A 23,217-nucleotide genomic window follows, 5' to 3' on the forward strand; every position below is an offset into this window, starting at 1 on the left:
TTTTCTCTGATCATAAAGTGGATGGTCGTGTTCATCTTTGGCACAGAGAACTCCATGTCTGGTTTTCCCAAAAATAAGCTGAAATGTGGACTCATCTGACCACAGCACATGTTTTCACTGTTTTTCGGTTCATCTAAGATGAATTCAGGCCCAGAGAAATTGGCAGTGTTTCTGCATAGAATTGATGAATGGCTTCCTCCTTGCATAATACAGTTTCAGGTTGCATTTCTGGATGCAGTGGCGGACTGTGTTAAGTGACAACGGTTTTCTGAAATACTCCTGAGCCCAGGTGGCTATATTTATCACATTAGCATGACGGTTTCTCAGGAAGTGCCACCTGAGGGCTCGAATGTCATGCACATTCAACAATGGTTTCCGACTTTGCCCTATACACATTGAGTTGTCACCAAATTCCCTGAATCTTTTCACAATATTATGTACTGTAAATTTTGAAAGACCTACAGTCTTTTGTTGAGAAATTTTCTTTTTGAATTGAATAACAATCCTCTCAGCAATTTTGACTCAAAGTAGTGAGCCACGACCCATCCTTGCTTGCAAAGACAGCCTTTGATTCATGTTCCTTTTATTCCCAGTCATGTTACCAGTTAACCTGCTTATTGTGGAATCTTAGAAAATGGGGTTCCATGAATATCCCGTAAACTTTTCAGTCTTATTTTGTCTCTGTCCCAACTTTTTTGTGTGTTGCAGGCATGAAATTCTAACTTTGTTTATATTTAAAAAATACAATTAAGTTGGACAGTAAAACTATTGAAAATCTTTTCTTGATAATTTTGTAAGTTAAATAAAGGCTCACATGAATTAACAAATCCCAACTTTTCAGGAAATGGGGTGTATGTGTGTGTGTATATATATATATATATATATATATATATATATATATATATATATATATATATATATGTATGTATGTATGTATGTATGTATGTATGTATGTATGTGTGTGTGTGTGTGTGTAATTTTGTCAGTTCACATGAAATAACAAATCCCAACTTTTCAGGAAATGGGGTGTAATATATATATATATATATATATATATATATATATATATATATATATATATATGTGTGTGTGTACAGTTGTGGTCAGAAGTTTACATTACAATGACATGAATGCCATCTTGGATATGAATATCATGGCAATATTTGGGCTTTCAATGATTTCTCTGAACTGTTCTTTTTCTGTAGCAGAATGATTGTACAGCATACATCTTCAAAAAAATAGAATTTGGTACACAATTTTCCTCAGGTTTTCTGAAATCAACACAGGGTCAAAAGGCTACATACAGTGTCAAAAATATACATACAGCACACCTAATATTTCGATAAAATGTCTCTTCGCAAGATTCACCTTGACCAAACATTTTTTATTTACCATGAACAAGCTTCTGGCAGAATTCTGGTTGGATATTTCACGACTCTTCATGGAGAATTGGTAGAGTTCAATTAATTTTTTTTTCCTTGGCATGGACTAGACTTACAAGTACGGTCCATATATTTTCAGTAGGGTTGAAGTCAGGGCTTGTTTTAAGCTTAATGTCAGCCTGCTTTATCCTCCACAACCAGCTCTAAATGCGTGTTTGGGTTCATTGTCCTGTTGTGACTCCCAATCATGTTCAAATTTCCAATGGTTTGAGATTATGCTGAAGAATTCTGAGGGAGTCCTCCTTCTTCATTATTCCATCCACTTTGTGCAATGAACTAGTTCCACTGGCAGCAAAACAGCCCCAGAGCATGATGCTGCTACTACCACCACCAGCTGGTACAGTGTTCCTCTGTACATTGTGGTCATTGTGGCCAAACAACTCAATCTTTGTCTCATCTGACCATACAGCTTTCCTTCAGAAGGCTTTTTCTTTGTCCATGTGGTCAGTTGTAAACTTTAGTTAAGCTTGAAGGTGTCAATTTTGGAGCAGGGGGTTATTTCTTGGATAGCAGCCTCTTAGTCTATGGTGAGCTGAACTGTAGACAGTGATCCATCAGCTTCCAGTTCATGGCAGGGCTGTGCCATAGTGGTTCCCAGGTTGTTCCTGACCATCCAAACCAATTTCCTTTCAGCTCAGGGTGACCGTTTGGGTTATCTTGAAGCAAAGTGGCTTGGCAAAGTGACTACATCTCACAATAACTTGGATACAATCATTTGAACTGATCTTGGAATTTGCAGTTGTTTAGAAATGGCTCCAAGAGACATTCCAGAGTTGTGTATGTCTGCAATCCTCTTTCTCAGATCTGCACTGAGCTCCTTGGACTTTCCCATTTTACTGTGTGTTGGTCAATCCAATGAGTACTGTAAACAAACCCTTTTTATGAAGGCACAGAGAAGCTACCAGCTGTAGTCAATCATGATCACTAACAGGAAGTTAAGAGACCTTAGCCTTGGCAAGATAAGAGACATTTTGGAAGTTTCAGCACCTCTGAATTAATAACATAAGTGAGCGTATGTAAATTTTTGACCCTGTATGTATAATTTTAACCGTAGTGATTTATGAAAACCCAAAGAAAATTAAAACTTGTACACCAAATTCTAGCTTGTTTGTTTTTTTTTAATTAAAGATGTTGTACATTCTGCCACAGAAAAACAACAGTTCAAAGAAATTACTGAAAGCCCAAATATTGCCATGACATTCATCCGTCTGTATTTCATCGCTCAAATACAGACACTGTGATTCCTCACAATGGTCAAAGCGCTAGTAAGCCCACAGATAAAGCGGAAATGTTTAACAACTATTTCTGTTCCGTTTTCACTTCTCCCAACTCAGACAAAGCTTTTTGTAGTTATACATGTCCCTTGAGATCAGATGAAAAAATAGCTGAAATAACGCTAACCGTCAACGAAGTGCGTGACTGTCCATCAAATCTAGATGTAACAAAAGCCACTGGTCCTGGTGGAATTCCTGCTCGTATTCTAAAGGAGTGTAGCTCACAAATAGCTCCAAGTCTTTGTGATTTATTTAATCACTCCTTAAAAACTGGGCGCTTTTCTTCAAACTGGAAATGTGCCGACGTCACTCCTGTTCACAAGAAGGACTCAAAGGAGCCTGCTGCAAATTATAGACCTATCTCTTTGGTTCCAGTTGTAAGTAAAGTTTTGGAGCGCTGTGTTTGCAACAGACTTTATGATCACATCTCGCGACTAATAACATCACTCCAGCATGGCTTTGTGCACAGTTGCTCGTGCGTCACACAACTTCTGTCCGTACTTCACAAAATCGGTGAAGCTCTAGACAAAAACAAACAAACAATCGGACATTTTATATCTGGACTTCGCAAAAGCTTTTGACTGTGTTGACCATACTATCCTGGTCGAAAAGCTGAAATGGTACGGTATCGATGGGTATCTGCTAGAGTGGTTTTGAGATTATCTTGGGGAAAGAACACAAAGAGTGGGAATTGACAGCGTGGTCTCCAAGCCTCTGCCCGTGACCTCCGGTGTGCCTCAGGACAGCCTGGTCGGTCCTGTGCTTTTCACTATTTTTATCAACGATCTTCCTGAGGTCGTGGATAAAGAAACTGGAGTCGCTCTATATGCAGATGAGACAAAACTTTTTCGCACTATCCTGACATCCGAAGACAGCGAGCAATTACAGCGCGATCTAGCCAATGCCGAGGGGTGGAGTTGTGAATCGAACATGCAGTATAATGCCAACAAGTGCAAAATATTGACCGTCACGTGGAAAAAAACTCCAATCATTCACGACTACCACCTGGGCAGCACGTGCCTTCAACGAGTTGACGAAGAAAAAGACCTGGGCGTGGTTATTTCAAGTAATTTAAAATGGGATTCGCATGTCTGCTCAATAGTCAACAAGGCTAACCGGATGCTTAGCTTTCTAAAAAGATCCTGTCCCTTGCTGATGGAAATTCAAGTGAGGAGGACTTTATATTTGTCGCTCGTCAAGTCACAGCTCTGTTACGCGTCTGAAGTATGGTCCCCTGCTAGTGTCAACCTCAGAAGCCTGTTAGAGAGAGTCCAACGGCGTGCAACGCACTGAATACTACAACAGCGTATTGGGGATGCTACTTACACAGACAGCCTGCACTTGCTTCCTCTGACTTATGATAGGGAGATTAGAGACTTAGTCTTTGTATATAAATGCATTAATGGCCAAACAGATTTGAACATAAACCTCTACGTGTCTTTTGTAACTCATGACCGGTTTAGGGCCCAAAATCCGAAATTAATTTTAAAACCTGCACACTGCAGAACTTCAACTTATCAGGCCTCATTCTTCAATAGGATTGTTAAACCATGGAACTACGTATGTAAATATTTTTCCCCAGATAAATTCCGTAGCCTCCCTGTTTTCAAATCATCCCTGTTAGAGCTGTACTTTGAATTACTGACCTCCACCTATAATACGGACTTTTCATGTACTTGGTCTGTGTACCGTGACTGTGGTTGCCACAGATCAATTTAGTCTAATTTTAATTGTATGATTTTTCTCTTTTATACCTTCGGGGAAACGCCTTGCATGGGTCACCCGTTCGCGTTCTCCCCTTTGGGCTGACTTACTGTATTATGTTTATTTTTATGTTTATTTCTTTTTTTTATGTTTATTTTGTAACAGTCCAATAAAGTTGGTAAAATAAAAAAAATAAAATAAAAAATAAAATCCAACATGACATGTCACTGTATGTAAACTTCTGACCACAACTGTACATAGCAGCTTCGATATGTCACACATGCATCATATGTACGCCATAAAAACAAAAGCTATGCAACACTGATGCAGCGGGAACATTCCACGAACACCTATTACGCCGTGTGAACGCTTTAGTTGACGTGTCTAATGAAGATGGCACCGGGGCTGGCTGGGGGGATTTGGCTGATGTCTTCCCTCTTCCCTTATTGGGTCCTGACTTATTTGCTGGCATGATGCTTTCTTGACTGTGACGAATGACAACGAACACAGCGTGGGGCAACCTTTTATACCCACCTGTGAACACCGCAGATACGCCGCAGGTAGCAACGTCACACGTAAGAACGAAACGGTTACGCCATGGCAACACATCATACGACACACATACAAACCCCAGATACGCCACACATACACCATGTACGTCACAGGACTTTAATTTTGGACAAAATACGTCTCATTTCTTGGCATTTGACCCACACGCCGCTTATGTGGCAAGATACGAGACAGTGTGACACAAGCATAAGATTTTAACAGTACTGCTACTCTTACCGATACTGCTCATCAATCTGGTAATTAGGGATAAAATTAGCTCAAGTCTTTAATTTTCCATAAAGCTGCTTTGTGACAATGTCTGTTGTTAAAAGCGCTATACAAATCTGGCAGCTCTCTTATTGGTACTTTTGTAGCATCTGTAGGTGATGGTCTTTTGCTAGATGTTTTGACAGATCACTCTTGTTTCCACCCTTACACGCAAAAGACTTGTTGCACTTGTGGCAATGAGCGTTGTCAGCATTGTCTCTAATGAAGCGTATCCGCACTTTTGAGCATTTAGTTCTCTCTGCCACGTCACTAAGAGCAGGAAATCTGTGTGGCTGTGCTGCAGTGTGTGAGAGACAGAGAGAGAGAGAGAGAGAGAGAGAGAGAGAGAGAGAAGCTGCCCCATGCCCTGCCCTTCGCACACAGGCTTCAAGAGAGAAGGATCTCTCTTCTGGATTGCAAAGACCAAAAATGCATCTGAGGCGATCTTAATCAGAAATGGAGCTGGTGAGATAAAATGTGCAAGATAACATTTATGCCGGAAAACTATTTTCTTAATGTCTCCAGTACTGAAAGCAGAACCAATAATGTCAGAGTTTCATGATACGATGGTATTTAATAATTTAGCACCGGGGCCTGTTTAATATCAGGTTTCAGCACCTATGCCTAATAATGGCTGATTGAATCTAACGGGTATTTTGGCAAGACCAAGAAAATTGTTCTAAATGTGATGCTGAATGTACATTTTAAGACAAGTGTAACTGGTTCTGTGGGTAGAAGGTTCAGCTATAAAAGGCTCCATTGGCTTCAGTAAATGGATATGATCACAACTGTTTGGCTAATTTGTTTAATATTTGACTATGTTCAAGACCTGCGATAATTGGCGACCTGCCCAGGGTGTACCCCGCCTCTCGGCTGAAGTCAGCTGGGATTGGCTCCAGCCTCCCCCTCGATCCTGAGGGATAAGCAGTATAGACAATGGATGAATGGTTACATTATTAAAATAGTCCAGAAAATGTCTCACCACACATGAGGGACGTGAAGCTAAAATGGCGTGCTTCTAAATAATCTGTACAACACCACCAGAAGTTTTCCAACCCTCACGATCGCCTTCAGCCATTCTTTGGAAAGTCTGCACACCATGGCTTTCTGTGTGTAATGAATATTACTCGAATATTACATCATAGCTGGTGGGCCTCACCATCTCACCTTAAGAATCTCATCGCCGATGATGACGATGGCAGCTGTGATCACTTCTCCATTCTCAGTGCTGCCATTCTGGGCCATACTGCTGAAGTGAGCTCCCACACGGCGAATCCTCTCCGCAGCTCTGCTCAGCCGAGGTAAAGCCTGGAGCATTCAGCCGGGGTGAAGGCTACAGAAAATATGCAGAAAGACTCTGTGGGAGGCAAGCATGTCTATGAATGCTTATAGTCATCAGAAAAAAAAAAAAAAATCTGCTAACAGTCAAAGCCATTGGACTTGATCTTGAGAACTTATGTGAATGAGGTAAACTCAATGATTTACTATTAACGGACACTCATGATATACATCATCTCATCTCATTATCTCTAGCCGCTTTATCCTGTTCTACAGGGTCGCAGGCAAGCTGAAGCCTATCCCAGCTGACTACGGGTGAAAGGCGGGGTACACCCTGGACAAGTCGCTAGGCCATCACAGGGCTGACACAGACACAGACAACCATTCACACTCACACCTACGGTCAATTTAGAGTCACCAGTTAACCTAACCTGCATGTCTTTGGACTGTGGGGGAAACCGGAGTACCCGGAGGAAACCCACGCGGACACGGGGAGAACATGCAAACTCCACATAGAAAGGCCCTCGCCGGCCACGGGGCTCAAACCCGGACCTTCTTGCTGTGAGGCGACAGCGCTAACCACTACACCACCGTGCCGCCGATATACATCATTATAACCTAAAATTACACTACAGCCAGACAAAACAGGCACTCTTATTAACTATCCAAAGTCAGAGGACAAACGTCTCTTTGAAAAAGCTGAAGAAATAACTGACACACCAACTCTGAAGATGTCAGGAGAAAGAAATGTTACGTTTCTGTAAATCATTACGACTTTTTCTGACTACCTGTCAGTAACAGCGATAGAGAACAGTCTTTCACACCTTTGTCCAGAATTAAAGCATATGTAATGCCTTACGGTATTGCTTTAAAATGAACATATATCATTAGTAACAACCAAAATGTATTAGGAGGAAAAATATTAATTATTTCTTATTTTATTATCAAGCACAAAACTATTGATAAATCACTGCTTCCAGATCCCCGAACAAGGCAGCCTTGCCTCAGGGCTAATCTCGCATGACGTCACACGTTGTACCCTGGTTATCTGGGTCATTTCGGTTCATCTGGCTCCGTGCTTGTTTACTCAATGAAATTGGATATTGTTGTTGGAATCTTACAAAAATAATGATGGGAAAATGTGGAGTTGTGTTTGGATGTTCAAATCCCTATACAACAGGACATTCAGTTCACAAATTTCCAAGAAATGACACTAATCTAACGCGACAGTGGGTGAGGTTTGTGCAAACGAAGCAGCCAGATTTCATGTCACCTACTAATAATAAATCTGATTTGTCAAGTGTTCATCACCACCAGAATGACCACATGGGAATTACTGGAGCAAAAAAGAAACCCATTTCTATGCTCGAAAAACCACATGTCTGATATGACTAAAGTATGTGCAAGGACGAGTAAAACTTGAATGGTAATCGTCCGATCAGATGACAAAACTTAGTGCTGGCAGCCTAAGCAACACAGGCAACTGCTCCATGATGCAGGTCTGAACTGTCAGTCTGGCAGTAGCATATTTAAATTATTATTATTATTATTATTATTCTGCAAAGTGAATCACGCATCGTGACATCTGACTCCTCATCAAAACAAAGTTCACCTGTGTCTACAACCCCGATTCCAAAAAAGTTGGGACAAAGTACAAATTGTAAATAAAAATGGAATGCAATAATTTACAAATCTCAAAAACTGATATTGTATTCGCAATACAACATAGACAACATATCAAATGTCGAAAGTGAGACATTTTGAAATTTCATGCCAAATATTGGCTCATTTGAAATTTCATGACAGCAACATCTCAAAAAAGTTGGGACAGGGGCAATAAGAGGCTGGAAAAGTTAAAAGGTACAAAAAAAGGAACAGCTGGAGGACCAAATTGCAACTCATTAGGTCAATTGGCAATAGGTCATTAACATGACTGGGTATAAAAAGAGCATCTTGGAGTGGCAGCGGCTCTCAGAAGTAAAGATGGGAAGAGGATCACCAATCCCCCTAATTCTGCGCCGACAAATAGTGGAGCAATATCAGAAAGGAGTTCGACAGTGTAAAATTGCAAAGAGTTTGAACATATCATCTACAGTGCATAATATCATCAAAAGATTCAGAGAATCTGGAAGAATCTCTGTGCGTAAGGGTCAAGGCCAGAAAACCATACTGGGTGCCCGTGATCTTCGGGCCCTTAGACGGCACTGCATCATATACAGGCATGCTTCTGTATTGGAAATCACAAAATGGGCTCAGGAATATTTCCAGAGAACATTATCTGTGAACACAATTCACCGTGCCATCCGCCGTTGCCAGCTAAAACTCTATAGTTCAAAGAAGAAGCCGTATCTAAACATGATCCAGAAGCGCAGACATCTTCTCTGGGCCAAGGCTCATTTAAAATGGACTATGGCAAAGTGGAAAACTGTTCTGTGGTCAGACGAATCAAAATTTGAAGTTCTTTATGGAAATCAGGGACGCCGTGTCATTCGGACTAAAGAGGAGAAGGACGACCCAAGTTGTTATCAGCGCTCAGTTCAGAAGCCTGCATCTCTGATGGTATGGGGTGGCATTAGTGCGTGTGGCATGGGCAGCTTACACATCTGGAAAGACACCATCAATGCTGAAAGGTATATCCAGGTTCTAGAGCAACATATGCTCCCATCCAGACGACGTCTCTTTCAGGGAACACCTTGCATTTTCCAACATGACAATGCCAAACCACATACTGCATCATGGCTGTGTAGAAGAAGGGTCTGGGTACTGAACTGTCCAGCCTGCAGTCCAGATCTTTCACCCACAGAAAACATTTGGCGCATCATAAAACGGAAGATACAACAAAAAAGACCTAAGACAGTTGAGCAACTAGAATCCAACATTAGACAAGAATGGGTTAACATTCCTATCCCTAAACTTGAGCAACTTGTCTCCTCAGTCCCCAGACGTTTACAGACTGTTGTAAAGAGAAAAGGGGATGTCTCACAGTGGGAAACATGACCTTGTCCCAACCTTTTTGAGATGTGTTGTTGTCATGAAATTTAAAATCACCTAATTTTTCTCTTTAAATGATACATTTTCTCAGTTTAAACATTTGATATGTCATCTGTGTTCTATTCTGAATAAAATATGGAATTTTGAAACTTCCACATCATTGCATTCCGTTTGTATTTACAATTTGTACTTTGTCCCAACTTTTTTGGAATCGGGGTTGTATCAAAAATCTTGTTTTCCTGGACTGGTTCCTGTAATAAAATTTATCCTACCAAGCGTCAGAGACATTCACTGTATGCTCACTCTGTGCTAAGAGAGCAGGGAACCAGTCTAAAGTAGCTCGGCTCGTTTCATGGAAAATGCGTTTAAAAGTTTTATTCAACACGACAATATATAAAAGTATGAAAAAATATTTTGAGGAAACCATTCAAATTTCCTTGTTTTTGGTTATAATCTGTCGAAGTATGCGTGTTCGAGCGTACTGGAAAAGCTCGGCTCAGAGGGGTCTATGTAATGGCGTAATTATACCAATTGGCTAAGGGCGACAAGGGTCAAGGACATCGTGTGCCAGCAGCACGACTGAAGCGGGCAGGTGTCAAACTTGGAACTTTTATATCACAATTGGAGTTAATAATAAACGATATCACTAAATAATGTTCCTTACCTCTAACCAGTGTGTGTGTATTATGATTTTTTTTAATTGTTTCTGATGGTTTCATATTTCGTAATGATAAATATTTAGAAAATAAAAATATCAACATTGTGGCACGGGAGCCTGGGATTGGTGGACAGCCGACAAAGGGTGTCTCCCGTTGGTTGTAAATCGTGACATAAAAAATCAAACACATACAGGACCCGCTGATTGGCTGTTCACATACTGAAGCCAAGCAGAGATGTCCAGCGTTTGTTGCTGTTGTCCGAGAAAACTACAGCTAAAAAAGCTCTACTACCGGATTACTTGGATAATCTTAGTCAGAAAGAAGCGCAGGATAGATAGACGTTGAAATTAGAGTTTATTAGAGGTTATGATCTGTACAAAATTCCTCAAAACGACTGGAGTGACAGTGTAGATTTGTGGCCTAGCATTAACATTAGCTACACATTGGAATATACCTTCTTTGTCCCCAAAGAGTCCTGATACGGAAGAACAGTTTTATTTATTTAAATTAAAAAAACACCTACAAAAGCAAAAAAACCTTCTTTGTATAAAAACTTTTTCCCCGACATCAGGTTTTGGGAAGAGAATGTTGCAAAAGCCAAAGCATTTACTCTCAAAGGACTCCGACCTGAACTGTGGGCTGGATGGTATCCCCGTCCCTCCATGTCTCAACAACTCTAAGGACATGTAGTTACACAGCTATCTGCACTCTATCATTTATAGATTGATGCTTATTATTGTTAAAGGTCCCATGGCATGGTGGTTTGTTGATGCTTTAAACGGGCTCATGGAGGTTTCCAGATGTTATATCCGCAGCCTTTCTCGAAATGAACCCTCGGCACGTAGATATAGCCTCCTGGGAGAAAGCCCCATTTCAGCGCTTTTCCCAGTGCGTCGTTTTGCTAATGAGAAGCAGGAGGCGGGGAAGGGTAGAGGGTGGGGGCGGGTCTTATCATTAATATTCATGACATGTAAACGTGTTACCTCTGATCAGGGCTTTGAACCAGAATTTTTTTCCTATTGGTTCGTTCCGAACAGGAACGGAATTTTAACGTTTCCGGTTTTGGGTTCCACCATTAAATAGACGTTCCCGAACCGGTTAGAACAAAAAAATTTCATTCCCGGAACGGTTAATTACATTCCCTGTCAGCTGTTTAACAAATGGCTATAAAATTATGTATCCGTCTCATCCAGCTTAAGCCAAATGTAGGCTAATTCTATTACAACCTTCATTAAATAAGACAAGAAATAATTCAAAACAATTATTATTTCAAATGTTGGCGATTTGGATTCTCGGTATGTCTTCCCATCAACACAAACAGAAAAAGTGCCAAAAATGAAAGATAATTCATTTAGTGTGTTACCAAAGGCTAGTCAGGCCCTATGCATTGATAGGCTAACAGAGGTTAACGTCATTTAATGTTCGCAAGCCTCTCATTAACGTGGACAAATATATTGATATCGTGTTTGAAATTGACGTTTTTGAATAACGATAGACTGCAATATTTACCTCTTATTTAAGACGTGGAGACGTGATAGTAGTCCACCCTCCCGCTCTCTCCATTCAGTCAGCGAACGTCACACAGGAAGTGAACCCCAGCGGGTCATAGAAACTTGCGCAGGAGAAGAATGACTTTTTTATTTGTAGGCTATGGAAACTTTGAGGAACGAAATAAAAACCGTTATTAACCAGTTACCATTATTTTTAATAAGCGTTTCTGTTCCGGAGCATAAAAAATAATAAAGTTTCTGGTTTCGTTTCTGTTCCATGTGAAATAGAAAAAGTTCCCGGTTTTCGTTTTCGTTCCTTGAACTGGTTCAAAGCCCTGCCTCTGATTGGCTAACAGCACTGTGACGCTACCTCCAGTGGGTCAGAACAAGCAGATGTGGGTGTCTTACTATGGCGAGAGAGAAGGAACAAACAGTGAAGGGAAAAATACCGCGCGCTGACGTCATTAAGGTGCGACGCGAGGAAATAAAATAAATTCAACAAATGTTTGGGTTTTTACTGAACAAACAAACAAATAAAATGAACGAGTGACTTAAAAAAAAGAATGTGGGTGTCTTTGTAAAAACTGTTTTGATTGGCTATTATAACAGAGCATGCTGCATGCTTTTTGGTTTTGTAGCGCAGAGTACCTGGCTAACTGCAGGAAGCGGTTAGCTGCACAGCTAATGTAGCCATTGCAAGGCTAACGTGGCACCGATTTTAAAACACGGCAAAAAGACTTAACAGTTATACACTTACTTGTTCGCTGTTTGTGGCTGATGCGGCAAGGATGCTTGGTACGGACCCAGGCTTCAGTGACAGTTGATGTGCAAAACCTGCCCTGTACTGTCCCAAGTTGTGGAAACATTCATCAGGAAAATGCTTCCGACAAACATACACCATCTTAGGTAGACTCGACGGCGTATTATTGGAGTAAATAAAATTAAAGCCGCAAGCGGCCTCGACGGGCCCTCGCGCCAGCGGCCAAGGGGGGCGGGGGCATGCGTCCCCGCGAAAGACCTTCCACAGCTTCCTCGGCAAGAGACATTACTCCCACAATGGCGACAAAGCACAGAATTGGACACATGGCAACAATAGGGTCTCGCACTGTACGGTGCTCGGGGCCTAATAATAAAAATAATAATAATAATCCTTCAAAAACAAAAGGGTCTTGCACTGGACGGTGCTCGGGCCCTAATAGTAATAATAATAACTAGAAACTATATGCCAAGCAGGCACCTTAATGCGAGAGGCAAAAATCACAACACGTAAGGGGGCGCTATAGAGGCCCTGAGGCCCGCCTGGATCTGGGCTTCTGGTTCTCAGTAGCGGTGGCAGTCTAAGAAAAAGGAGCCAAATCTCGTGCGTTGTCGACCATGGCAAGCGCCCCAATAAGGGTCTTGTAAAGAGTTTGCTTGCCAAGTTTGACAAATCAGAAGCTGCAATATCATTTTTGCCATAACCAGCACCCCCAGGGGCGAAAGTGCACAAAATTTGGCGTATATGTCAGGTGAGCTATGAAGAGTTTGCGTATGAAGTTTGATGACAAGTGAGTAAATAGAAGATGAGATATAGATTTTTCAAGAATAAATATTTTGGTTTTTCCCATGTCAGTAGGTGGCGCTATGCTGTACATGAGCGATTATGAGTTGGAAAAACAAGTGTCTACAACAGCAACGTACTATCACAAGGTAGTGGTGTGAAGGAAAAGAGGAAAGATTGGATTTTTTGCCCAAAAATAGCGCCCCCAGTGGCGAAATATCACAGAAATTGGGTAACATGTCAGAAGCCCAATGAGGGATTTGCGTGTGAAGTATGAGCAGTTTTGAGCAATTAGAAGATTTGTTATGAATTGTTAAGCATGTAAAATTTTGCATTGAAAATTGATTGACGTATAACTTCTGAACGGTTTATGCTACGTGAAACGTATTAAGCACCTTTTGGCAGCCATGTCTGTAGATGATGAGTATCAATTTTGGTGACATTCCTATGAACGGTCTAGGAGGAGTTGCGCCGTCTTCGTGGCCATGCATTTCGCACAAAAGTGAAATTACCTCACTTCCTGTTGGGCGTGGCTAATGCATTGGCATTACATTTTTGTCCGGCTTAGTGAGATACATATGCGTACCAAATGGCATGCCACTACTACAAACTACATGGCAACCAGGCACCTTAATGCGGGGGGCCAAAATCACAACGAGTTAGGGGGCGCTATAGAGGCCCTGAGGTCCGCCTGGATCTGGGCTTCTGGTTCTCAGTAGCGGTGGCAGTCTAAGAAAAAGGAGCCAAATTTCGTGCGTTGTCGACCATGGCAAGCGCCCCAATAAGGGTCCTGTAAAGAGTTTGCTTGCCAATTTTGACAAATCAGAAGCTCCAATATCATTTCAGCCATAACCAGCACCCCCAGGGGCGAAAGTGCACAAAATTTGGCGTACATGTCAGGTGAGCTATGAAGAGTTTGCGTATGAAGTTTGATGACAATTGAGTAAATAGAAGATGAGATATAGATTTTTGAAAAATAAATTTCTTGGTTTTTCCCATGTCAGAAGGTGGCGCTATGCTGTACATGAGCGATTATGAGTTGGAAAAATAAGCGTCTACAACAGCAACGTATTATCACAAGGTAGTGGTGTGAAGGAAAAGCATTATGGAATTATTTACCAAAAACCCGTTTTGGAGCAATTGCGTCGGCCAGAAACAGCGCCCCCCATGGACGAAAATTCCCAAAATGTGGTATACATGACATGGGAGGTAGTAAGAGGGAGGCCGTGAAGTTTGACCAAATTTGAAGAAAGATTGGATTTTTTGCCCAAAAATAGCGCCCCCAGTGGCGAAATATCACAGATATTGGGTAACATGTCAGAAGCCCAATGAGTGATTTGCGTGTGAAGTATGAGCAGTTTTGAGCAATCAGAAGATTTGTTATGAATTTTTAAGCATGTAAAATTTTGCATCGAAAATTGATTGACGTATAACTTCTGAACGGTTTGTCCTACGTGAAACGTATTTAGTAACTTTTGTCAGCCATGTCTGTAGATGATGTGTATCAATTTTGGTGACATTCCTATGAACGGTCTAGGAGGAGTTGCGCCGTCTTCGTGGCCATGCATTTCGCACAAAAGTGAAATTACCTCACTTCCTGTTGGGCGTGGCTAATGCATTGGCATTACATTTTTGTCCGGCTTAGGGAGATACATATGCGTACCAAATGGCATGCCACTACTACGAACTACATGGCAACCAGGCACCTTAATGCGGGAGACCAAAATCACAACGACTTAGGGGGCGCTATAGAGGCCCTGAGCCCCGGCCAAGTTTGGGCTTTTGGGTCTGAGTAGCGGTGGCAATTCTCGGAACTGGTGCCAAATTTCGTGCGTTTTCGCCCATGGCAAGTGCCCCGAAAATGGCCCAACAGCGGAGAAAAATAAAGAAGACGGAAGAATAATTAAAGCCGCAAGCGGCCTCGATGGGCCCTCGCGCCAGCGGCCAAGGGGGGCGGGGGCATACGTCCCCGCGAAATACCTTCCACAGCTTCTTCGGCAAGAGACATTACTCCCGCAATGGCGACAAAGCACAGAATCGGACACAGAGTACACGGTGCGCTGAGATGTTGTCATGGACAGAAAATTTTATGCCATGGCTCCCCAACCAAATTAATGTATTTACCTCCTCAGTCACCAAGCTATAGCTACATAGGATTGTCTTCTGTTAGACATCTATTAGTCTGTATGTAACGCTACAACACTTGCTCCCGACTGCCTACCCATTCCCCACAAGTCATGTGTGTTTAAGGCAACAAAAACAACATACTCCTGGTGCCTCATGATTGGAAACACCTCTCCCGCAACTGATACAGCGCAATGAGTGGCCCCAGTGGTGAAAGTTCACCAAATTTGGTATACATGTCAAGGGACCTATGAAGAGTTGTTGTGTCAAGTTTGATCAAGTTTGACCAATCAGAAGCCGAGATATAAAATGTTGCCTGAAAACAGCGCCCCCAGAGGCAAAAGTTCACAAAATTTGGGAGATATGTCAGGTGACCTGTTACGAGTGTGCGTATCAAGTATGATCAAGATTGAGTAAATAGAAGATGAGATATTGATTTTTGAAGAAAAAATGTTTTGGTTTTTCCCATGTCAGAAGGTGGCGCTATGCTGTACATGAGCGATTATGAGTTGGAAAAATAAGTGTCTACAACAGCAACGTACTATCACAAGGTAGTGGTGTGAAGGAAAAGCATTAAGGAATTATTTACCAAAAACCCGTTTTGGAGCAATTGCGTCGGCCAAAAACAGCGCCCCCCATGGACGAAAATTCCCAAAATGGGGTATACATGACATGGGAGGTAGTAAGAGGGTGGCCGTGAAGTTTGACCAAATTTGAGGAAAGATTGGATTTTTTGCCCAAAAATAGCGCCCCCAGTGGCGAAATATCACAGAAATTGGGTAACATGTCAGAAGCCCAATGAGTGATTTGCGTGTGAAGTATGAGCAGTTTTGAGCAATTAGAAGATTTGTTATGAATTTTTAAGCATGTAAAATTTTGCATTGAAAATTGATTGACGTATAACTTCTGAACGGCTTATCCTACGTGAAACGTATTTAGGAACTTTTGTCAGCCATGTCTGTAGATGATGTCTATCAATTTTGGTGACATTCCTATGAACGGCCTTGGAGGAGGTGCGCCGACTTCGTGGCCATGCATTTCGCACAAAAGTGAAATTACCTCACTTCCTGTTGGGCGTGGCTAATGCATTGGCATCACATTTTTGTCCGGCTTAGTGAGATACATATGCGTACCAAATGGCATGCCACTACTACAAACTACATGGCAACCAGGCACCTTTATGCGGGAGGCCAAATTCACAACGACTTAGGGGGCGCTAAAGAGGCCCTGAGGCCCGCCTGGATCTGGGCTTCTGGTTCTCAGTAGCGGTGGCAGTCTAAGAAAAAGGAGCCAAATTTCGTGCGTTGTCGACCATGGCAAGCGCCCCAAAAAGGGTCTTGTAAAGAGTTTGCTAGCCAAGTTTGACAAATCAGAAGCTGCAATATCATTTTTGCCATAACCAGCACCCCCAGGGGCGAAAGTGCACAAAATTTGGCGTATATGTCAGGTGAGCTATGAAGAGTTTGTGTATGAAGTTTGATGACAATTGAGTAAATAGAAGATGAGATATAGATTTGTGAAGAATAAATTTTTTGGTTTTTCCCATGTCAGTAGGTGGCGCTATGCTGTACATGAGCGATTATGAGTTGGAAAAATAAGTGTCTACAACAGCAACGTACTATCACAAGGTAGTGGTGTGAAGGGAAAGCATTATGGAATAATTTACCAAAAACCCGTTTTTGAGCAATTGCGTCGGCCAAAAACAGCGCCCCCCATGGACGAAAATTCCCAAAATGTGGTATACATGACATGGGAGGTAGTAAGAGGGTGGCCGTGAAGTTTGACCAAATTTGAGGAAAGATTGGATTTTTTGCCCAAAAATAGCGCCCCCAGTGGCGAAATATCACAGAAATTGGGTAACATGTCAGAAGCCCAATGAGTGATGTGCCTGTGAATTATGAGCAGTTTTGAGCAACTAGAAGATTTGTTATGAATTTTTAAGCATGTAAAATTTTGCATCGAAAATTGATTGACGTATAACTTCTGAACGGTATAGGCTACGTGAAACGTATTTAGTAACTTTTGTCAGCCATGTCTGTAGATGATGTGTATCAATTTTGGTGACATTCCTATGAACGGTCTAGGAGGAGTTGCGCCGTCTTCGTGGCCATGCATTTCGCACAAAAGTGAAATTACCTCACTTCCTGTTGGGCGTGGCTAATGCATTGGCATTACATTTTTGTCCGGCCTACTGAGATACATATGCGTACCAAATGGCATGCCACTACTACAAACTACATGGCAACCAGGCACCTTAATGCGGGAGACCAAAATCACAATGACTTAGGGGGCGCTATAGAGGCCCTGAGCCCCGGCCAAGTTTGGGCTTTTGGGTCTGAGTAGCGGTGGCAATTCTCGGAACTGGTGCCAAATTTCGTGCGTTTTCGCCCATGGTAAGTGCCCCGAAAATGGCCCAACAGCGGAGAAAAATAAAGAAGAAGACGGAAGAAGAATAATAATAGTGAACTCTTACAAGAACAATAGGGCCTTCGCCCTATAGGGCTCGGGCCCTAATAATAGTGAACTCTTACAAGAACAATAGGGCCTTCGCCCATAGGGCTCGGGCCCTAATTAAGCCACTGCGTCTTCAGGGGCTCTCCCGTCGGCAGTAAAAACAGACTCCTTTCTGTGTTGTCACATCCATGTACAGCGCAACTTCCATGTTTGGTGGCAACTTTTGAGCTGGGCGGGGCAATCCATACAGTGGGTGGGAATCCAGAGGGGGGGGTGGGGATCATCTCCCTTGCTGACGTAGGCAAGGGAAGAGTTTATCAACGCGCCGTTTTGACGCGCCATTCTCAAATATTGGGCATAGTTTGGTTTACACATTATGAAATTTCTAGCCACTGGGGTGACTTAAGAAGGTCAGAGGAACTCATTTTAACGTTAAAAAACCTCAGAAAGTGAAAATTTCATGCCATGGGACCTTTAAAACAATATCTGAAGTGTTATCTGTAAAATAACAAAATATCTTGCTCACAACTTTCAAACAATATTGCAAGATTTTATTTTAATTTTATCTAATAGTGGATGGTACAATAATTACAAACGCTAACAGAATCAGCACATTACAGTTGTAGCTATAGTCATATAGTAACTATAATCACCCCTGTAATAATAAAAGCTAGCAGTAAGTACCTTCAATGAATGGAAAGACATGCTTTTGTGTCTCAAATAGTAAACCACACCCTCTACAGTAAAGATATATCATTTACATAGTGAATTCTCTCATCTCATTATCTCTAGCCGCTTTATCCTGTTCTACAGGGTCGCAGGCAAGCTGGAGCCTATCCCAGCTGACTACGGGCGAAAGGCGGGGTACACCCTGGACAAGTCGCCAGGTCATCACAGGGCTGACACATAGACACAGACAACCATTCACACTCACATTCACACTCACGGTCAATTTAGAGTCACCAGTTAACCTAACCTGCATGTCTTTGGACTGTGGGGGAGAAACCGGAGCACCCGGAGGAAACCCACGCGGACACGGGGAGAACATGCAAACTCCACACAGAAAGGCCCTCACCGGCCACGGGGCTCAAACCCGGATCTTCTTGCTGTGAGGCGACAGCGCTAACCACTACACCACTGTGCCGCCATAGTGAATTATCCCATAGATAAATCTGTCTTACCCCATTTATCATTTGACCCATCATGCATGGGTAGATGAGGAGGACGGGTTGTTTAATTTCCTCTTAAATGCAATGGCAAATTGAATAAGACAATACTGCAGTACAGACTCCTGTTTTATAATTCATCTTTGCAATATGTCATTGTTAGGCAAAACAAAGTGTGTTTTGTGTCCTAAACTCTACCTAAAAAGACATTATGTACTAGTACTGTACATAAGTTTTACATATATGATATTGATTTATATTTCATATTTTCAGGGCTTGTCTTGTTCCTTTGTTGCAGAAATAAATGCTTTTAAAAAAATTTTACTTTTGTTTAAATAACTCAATTCTACCCCCAGAAAACATATCAGTATTGCCTTGATCTATGTACTTCAAAACTTGCCGAAATACCACAAAATTTTAGGGCAAAACCGGGGGGGGATTTTTGAGGCCATTTGCCTGCAGGGCAAAAGGTGTCAAAAGTTAACGTTGAGGCCTGTATTTTGCAACGGCCAGCTTAGAATAAAACTCCACAAACCAATCAGTGATTCCAATTCTCTCTGGCTGGTGGTGCGCTATCGGCCGTGAGTGGGACTGTCGTGAACTGAGTGAACTGGCAGTTTCTCGTCTTGGGGGCTCGAAAAGATAACCATTTACTTCAAATGGAACATCCTTGGTAATCAATTGCCCCTTTAGCTAACATATAAGAATCCCAATCACTATCAGAATTCTCTCCAAAACATGATTCCATATCGAGACTGGTCTAACCACTGCTGCGCACAGAAACGAAACTGATACCTGGATTGTTACACGTGTGACGTCACTCACCCCTTCAGGATCTTTCGGTTCAGTCTCGGCAGATTCCATGAAAATTGGTTGATCTTATTGATTTTCCATTAAATTTATAGCCTTTTGGATCAGCTATGGTTTGAAAACACATGGTCAATCAACGTAATGATTGCTGCATTGTACAAGGAAATAAACGTGTGGTTTAGGGACATTAAAAATGCTATTTAAAAACGAGTTAAGGACTAGAATGACTCAAAAGCAGGGTCTTTTTGTGTGTCCATGCCCAGGGGCCCATAGTCTCATAACCCGTCCCTGTTTGGCGGTGTTGGGATTTCAACTCGCAACCTTCTAATCAGTAACCCAAAGTCTGAATGATCACCGAGCCACCACAGTGAACTCTCATGATCACTTCAAATTCTTGTCACCTTTGCAGATTTTGGTTCATATCTCATGGTCAGAAAGGAAATGTATCTGAGACACCTACTCTAGGCTGGATATTCCGCACTACCTCATCTTAACAGCTGCTAGTTTGTTTATACTGCTTATTTCATGTTTACCTGCTATACCTCAAGTGCCCTTGACTGTTTGGTTATTTGAACCAATTTATGTGTATATATCATCTCATCTCATTATCTCTAGCCGCTTTATCCTGTTCTACAGGGTCGCAGGCAAGCTGGAGCCTATCCCAGCTGACTACGGGCGAAAGGCAGGGTACACCCTGGACAAGTCGCCAGGTCATCACAGGGCTGACACATAGACACAGACAACCATTCACACTCACATTCACACCTACGGTCAATTTAGAGTCACCAGTTAACCTAACCTGCATGTCTTTAGACTGTGGGAGAAACCGGAGCACCCGGAGGAAACCCACGCGGACACGGGGAGAACATGCAAACTCCGCACAGAAAGGCCCTCGCCGGCCACGGGGCTCGAACCCGGACCTTCTTGCTGTGAGGCGACAGCGCTAACCACTACACCACCGTGCCACCCTGTGTGTATATGAGTGATTCCACGCTTATGGGTACTGAAATGGGGACATGAACTTATTTTTAAAAATTCACCTAAAACCATTTCTTTTTTTACCATCAGGTCACAAAACATGTAATCTTTAATGAATGATATGTTAAAAGATAACTTTAATTTTCTGAGATGTAATAAAAACATATTTATATGCCAAAGTCAAGCCTATGAGTTCCAAAATGATGTCTGTTACATTACTTCTGTTACGATTGTCCATCTCGCGTCTGTTACAAATTAATTACAATCTCGCTATATACCATGTTAATCTTATTGAAAGAATGTGTATGTTTATTCTACTACACATGTTTATTAATTATATTTGCTAAAACATCACCTTCCTATGTTTCAAAAAGTAATTCTACATTGTTAAAATTGAGAATATATATGTCCACAACACTTCTGTTACGTTCTGACTTTGGCATATAAATATGTTTTTATTACATCTCAGAAAATTAAAGTTATCTTTTAACATATCATTCATTAAAGATTACATGTTTTGTGACCTGATGGTAAAAAAAGAAATGGTTTTAGGTGAATTTTTAAAAATAAGTTCATGTCCCCATTTCAGTACCCATAAGCGTGGAATCACTCATATATATGAGTGTTTAGTCTACGTCTAGTTCATATCTAGAGTGTTTATACTGTTTATATTGTTGTTTGTTTGTTTTTTCAATTATTCTATTTTTATTTATTGCATTGCCTGTTTGCACCGTGGGTCAGAGAGGACTGAAATTTCATCTGTGCTGTATGTCGAGCATGTAGAGAATATTTGACAATAAAGTTGACTTGACTATATAGAAGATAGACAAGAGCTCTTCTATACACGTGTTAGGTGAAGTGAATATGGTTTGAGAAGTGAGTTAACAAATTAAATGCAGCAGGAAGGTTTTAATTACCAGGCTTGTCGGATCTCTTACCTTCTTAGCAGATAATAAACATTCACTGTGTGTGAATCAGTCCAAGAAGTTCACCTGAGAAGAGCATCTTCTTCAACATGAACATTTCTTCAAGTCAGAGGACAACTTACTCCAACGCTCAAGTGTCTTCAAGCTCTGTAACGTCCAAAGACAGTAAAAAAAAAAAAAAAGATATTACATAACATAATACTAAACCAGCGAGCCGTTTAATGAAGTGTTTAATAGAACACGCACCTTTATCCGCTGAATAACAACCAAAACAAAACCACCGTTTCGTGAAGAAGACTTGACCTCTTCTTGAAGCCAATAGAACTGAGCCACTTGCCGGACATGACGTAGCAGCCACTGAATTGTCCAATGAACTTGAAGAAGGGCGGGACTTGCTCACCAACGCGGAAGTGTCGCCACTTCTTTCACATTCACAGTGGTGCCTCAATGTCACTCAGAATTGACAAGTACCATTGCCTTTCTTTTAATCTTGCTGTTGTTTCTTTTTTTAATGACTGAGTTTGTATCATTATTATTGAAATTCATATTCATACCAATATTTTAAACGAAGCCTTAAGTGGGAGACATATCTATATCTGCTCTCTCACCAAGAAAGCACAGCAGAGGATGTTCTTCCTGCAGCAGTTGAAGAAGTTTCTCATCTCATCTCATCATCTCTAGCCGCTTTATCCTTCTACAGGGTCGCAGGCAAGCTGGAGCCTATCCCAGCTGACTACGGGCGAAAGGCGGGGTACACCCTGGACAAGTCGCCAGGTCATCACAGGGCCAACACATAGACACAGACAACCATTCACACTCACATTCACACCTACGGTCAATTTAGAGTCACCAGTTAACCTAACCTGCATGTCTTTGGACTGTGGGGGAAACCGGAGCACCCGGAGGAAACCCACGCGGACACGGGGAGAACATGCAAACTCCGCACAGAAAGGCCCTCGCCGGCCCCGGGGCTCGAACCCAGGACCTTCTTGCTGTGAGGCGACAGCGCTAACCACTACACCACCGTGCCGCCCTGAAGAAGTTTGATCTGCCAAATACACTGATGGTGCACTTTTACACCACCATCATTAAGTCCATCCTCACCCCCTCCATCACCGTCTGGTACGCTGCTGCGACTGCCAGGGACAAGGGCAGAATGGGACCAGCGCATCATCTGCTCTGCTGACAGTAGAGCTGGGTGATATGGCCAAAAAATCCCTCATCTCATTATCTGTAGCCGCTTTATCCTGTTCTACAGGGTCGCAGGCAAGCTGGAGCCTATCCCAGCTGACTACGGGCGAAAGGCGGGGTACACCCTGGACAAGTCGCCAGGTCATCACAGGGCTAAAATAACAATCAGGTGTTAGAAAATATGGACTGAAGAAGGAAATGTTGTTTTTCTCCTTTGCTGTCTATAGTAGTACTTCTACTTCTTCTTCTTCTGGCTGCTCCTGATTAGGGGTCGCCACAGCGGATCTTTCGTCTCCATTGCTCCCTGTCTTCCGCATCCTTCTCTACCACACCTGCCACTTTCATGTCCTCTCTCACCACATCCATGTAGCTTC

The 23,217-nt window shown here is 42.1% G+C and overlaps 1 protein-coding gene across 6 annotated transcripts in view; it reads right to left on the minus strand.

The window, feature by feature from the left end:
- flad1 (flavin adenine dinucleotide synthetase 1) overlaps positions 1-22,283 on the minus strand; it is a 54,003-nt gene extending 31,720 nt beyond the window's left edge. Inside the window, exons 1-4 of one of the 6 annotated variants that reach the window (XM_060921474.1) lie at positions 21,899-22,283; positions 21,665-21,799; positions 6,404-6,569; positions 6,066-6,149 (exon numbers count right to left, since the gene is read on the minus strand). In XM_060921474.1, the coding sequence (XP_060777457.1) occupies positions 6,066-6,149; positions 6,404-6,553 (234 nt within the window). In that variant the 5' untranslated portion in view covers positions 6,554-6,569; positions 21,665-21,799; positions 21,899-22,283. The other 5 variants (XM_060921473.1, XM_060921478.1, XM_060921475.1 and 2 more) reach the window with 5 other exon arrangements.
- Between the last annotated feature and the right edge of the window lie 934 nt (positions 22,284-23,217).

The sequence above is a fragment of the Neoarius graeffei genome, chromosome 5 (assembly GCF_027579695.1).
Source record: "Neoarius graeffei isolate fNeoGra1 chromosome 5, fNeoGra1.pri, whole genome shotgun sequence".
Taxonomy (NCBI): Eukaryota; Metazoa; Chordata; class Actinopteri; order Siluriformes; family Ariidae; genus Neoarius; species Neoarius graeffei.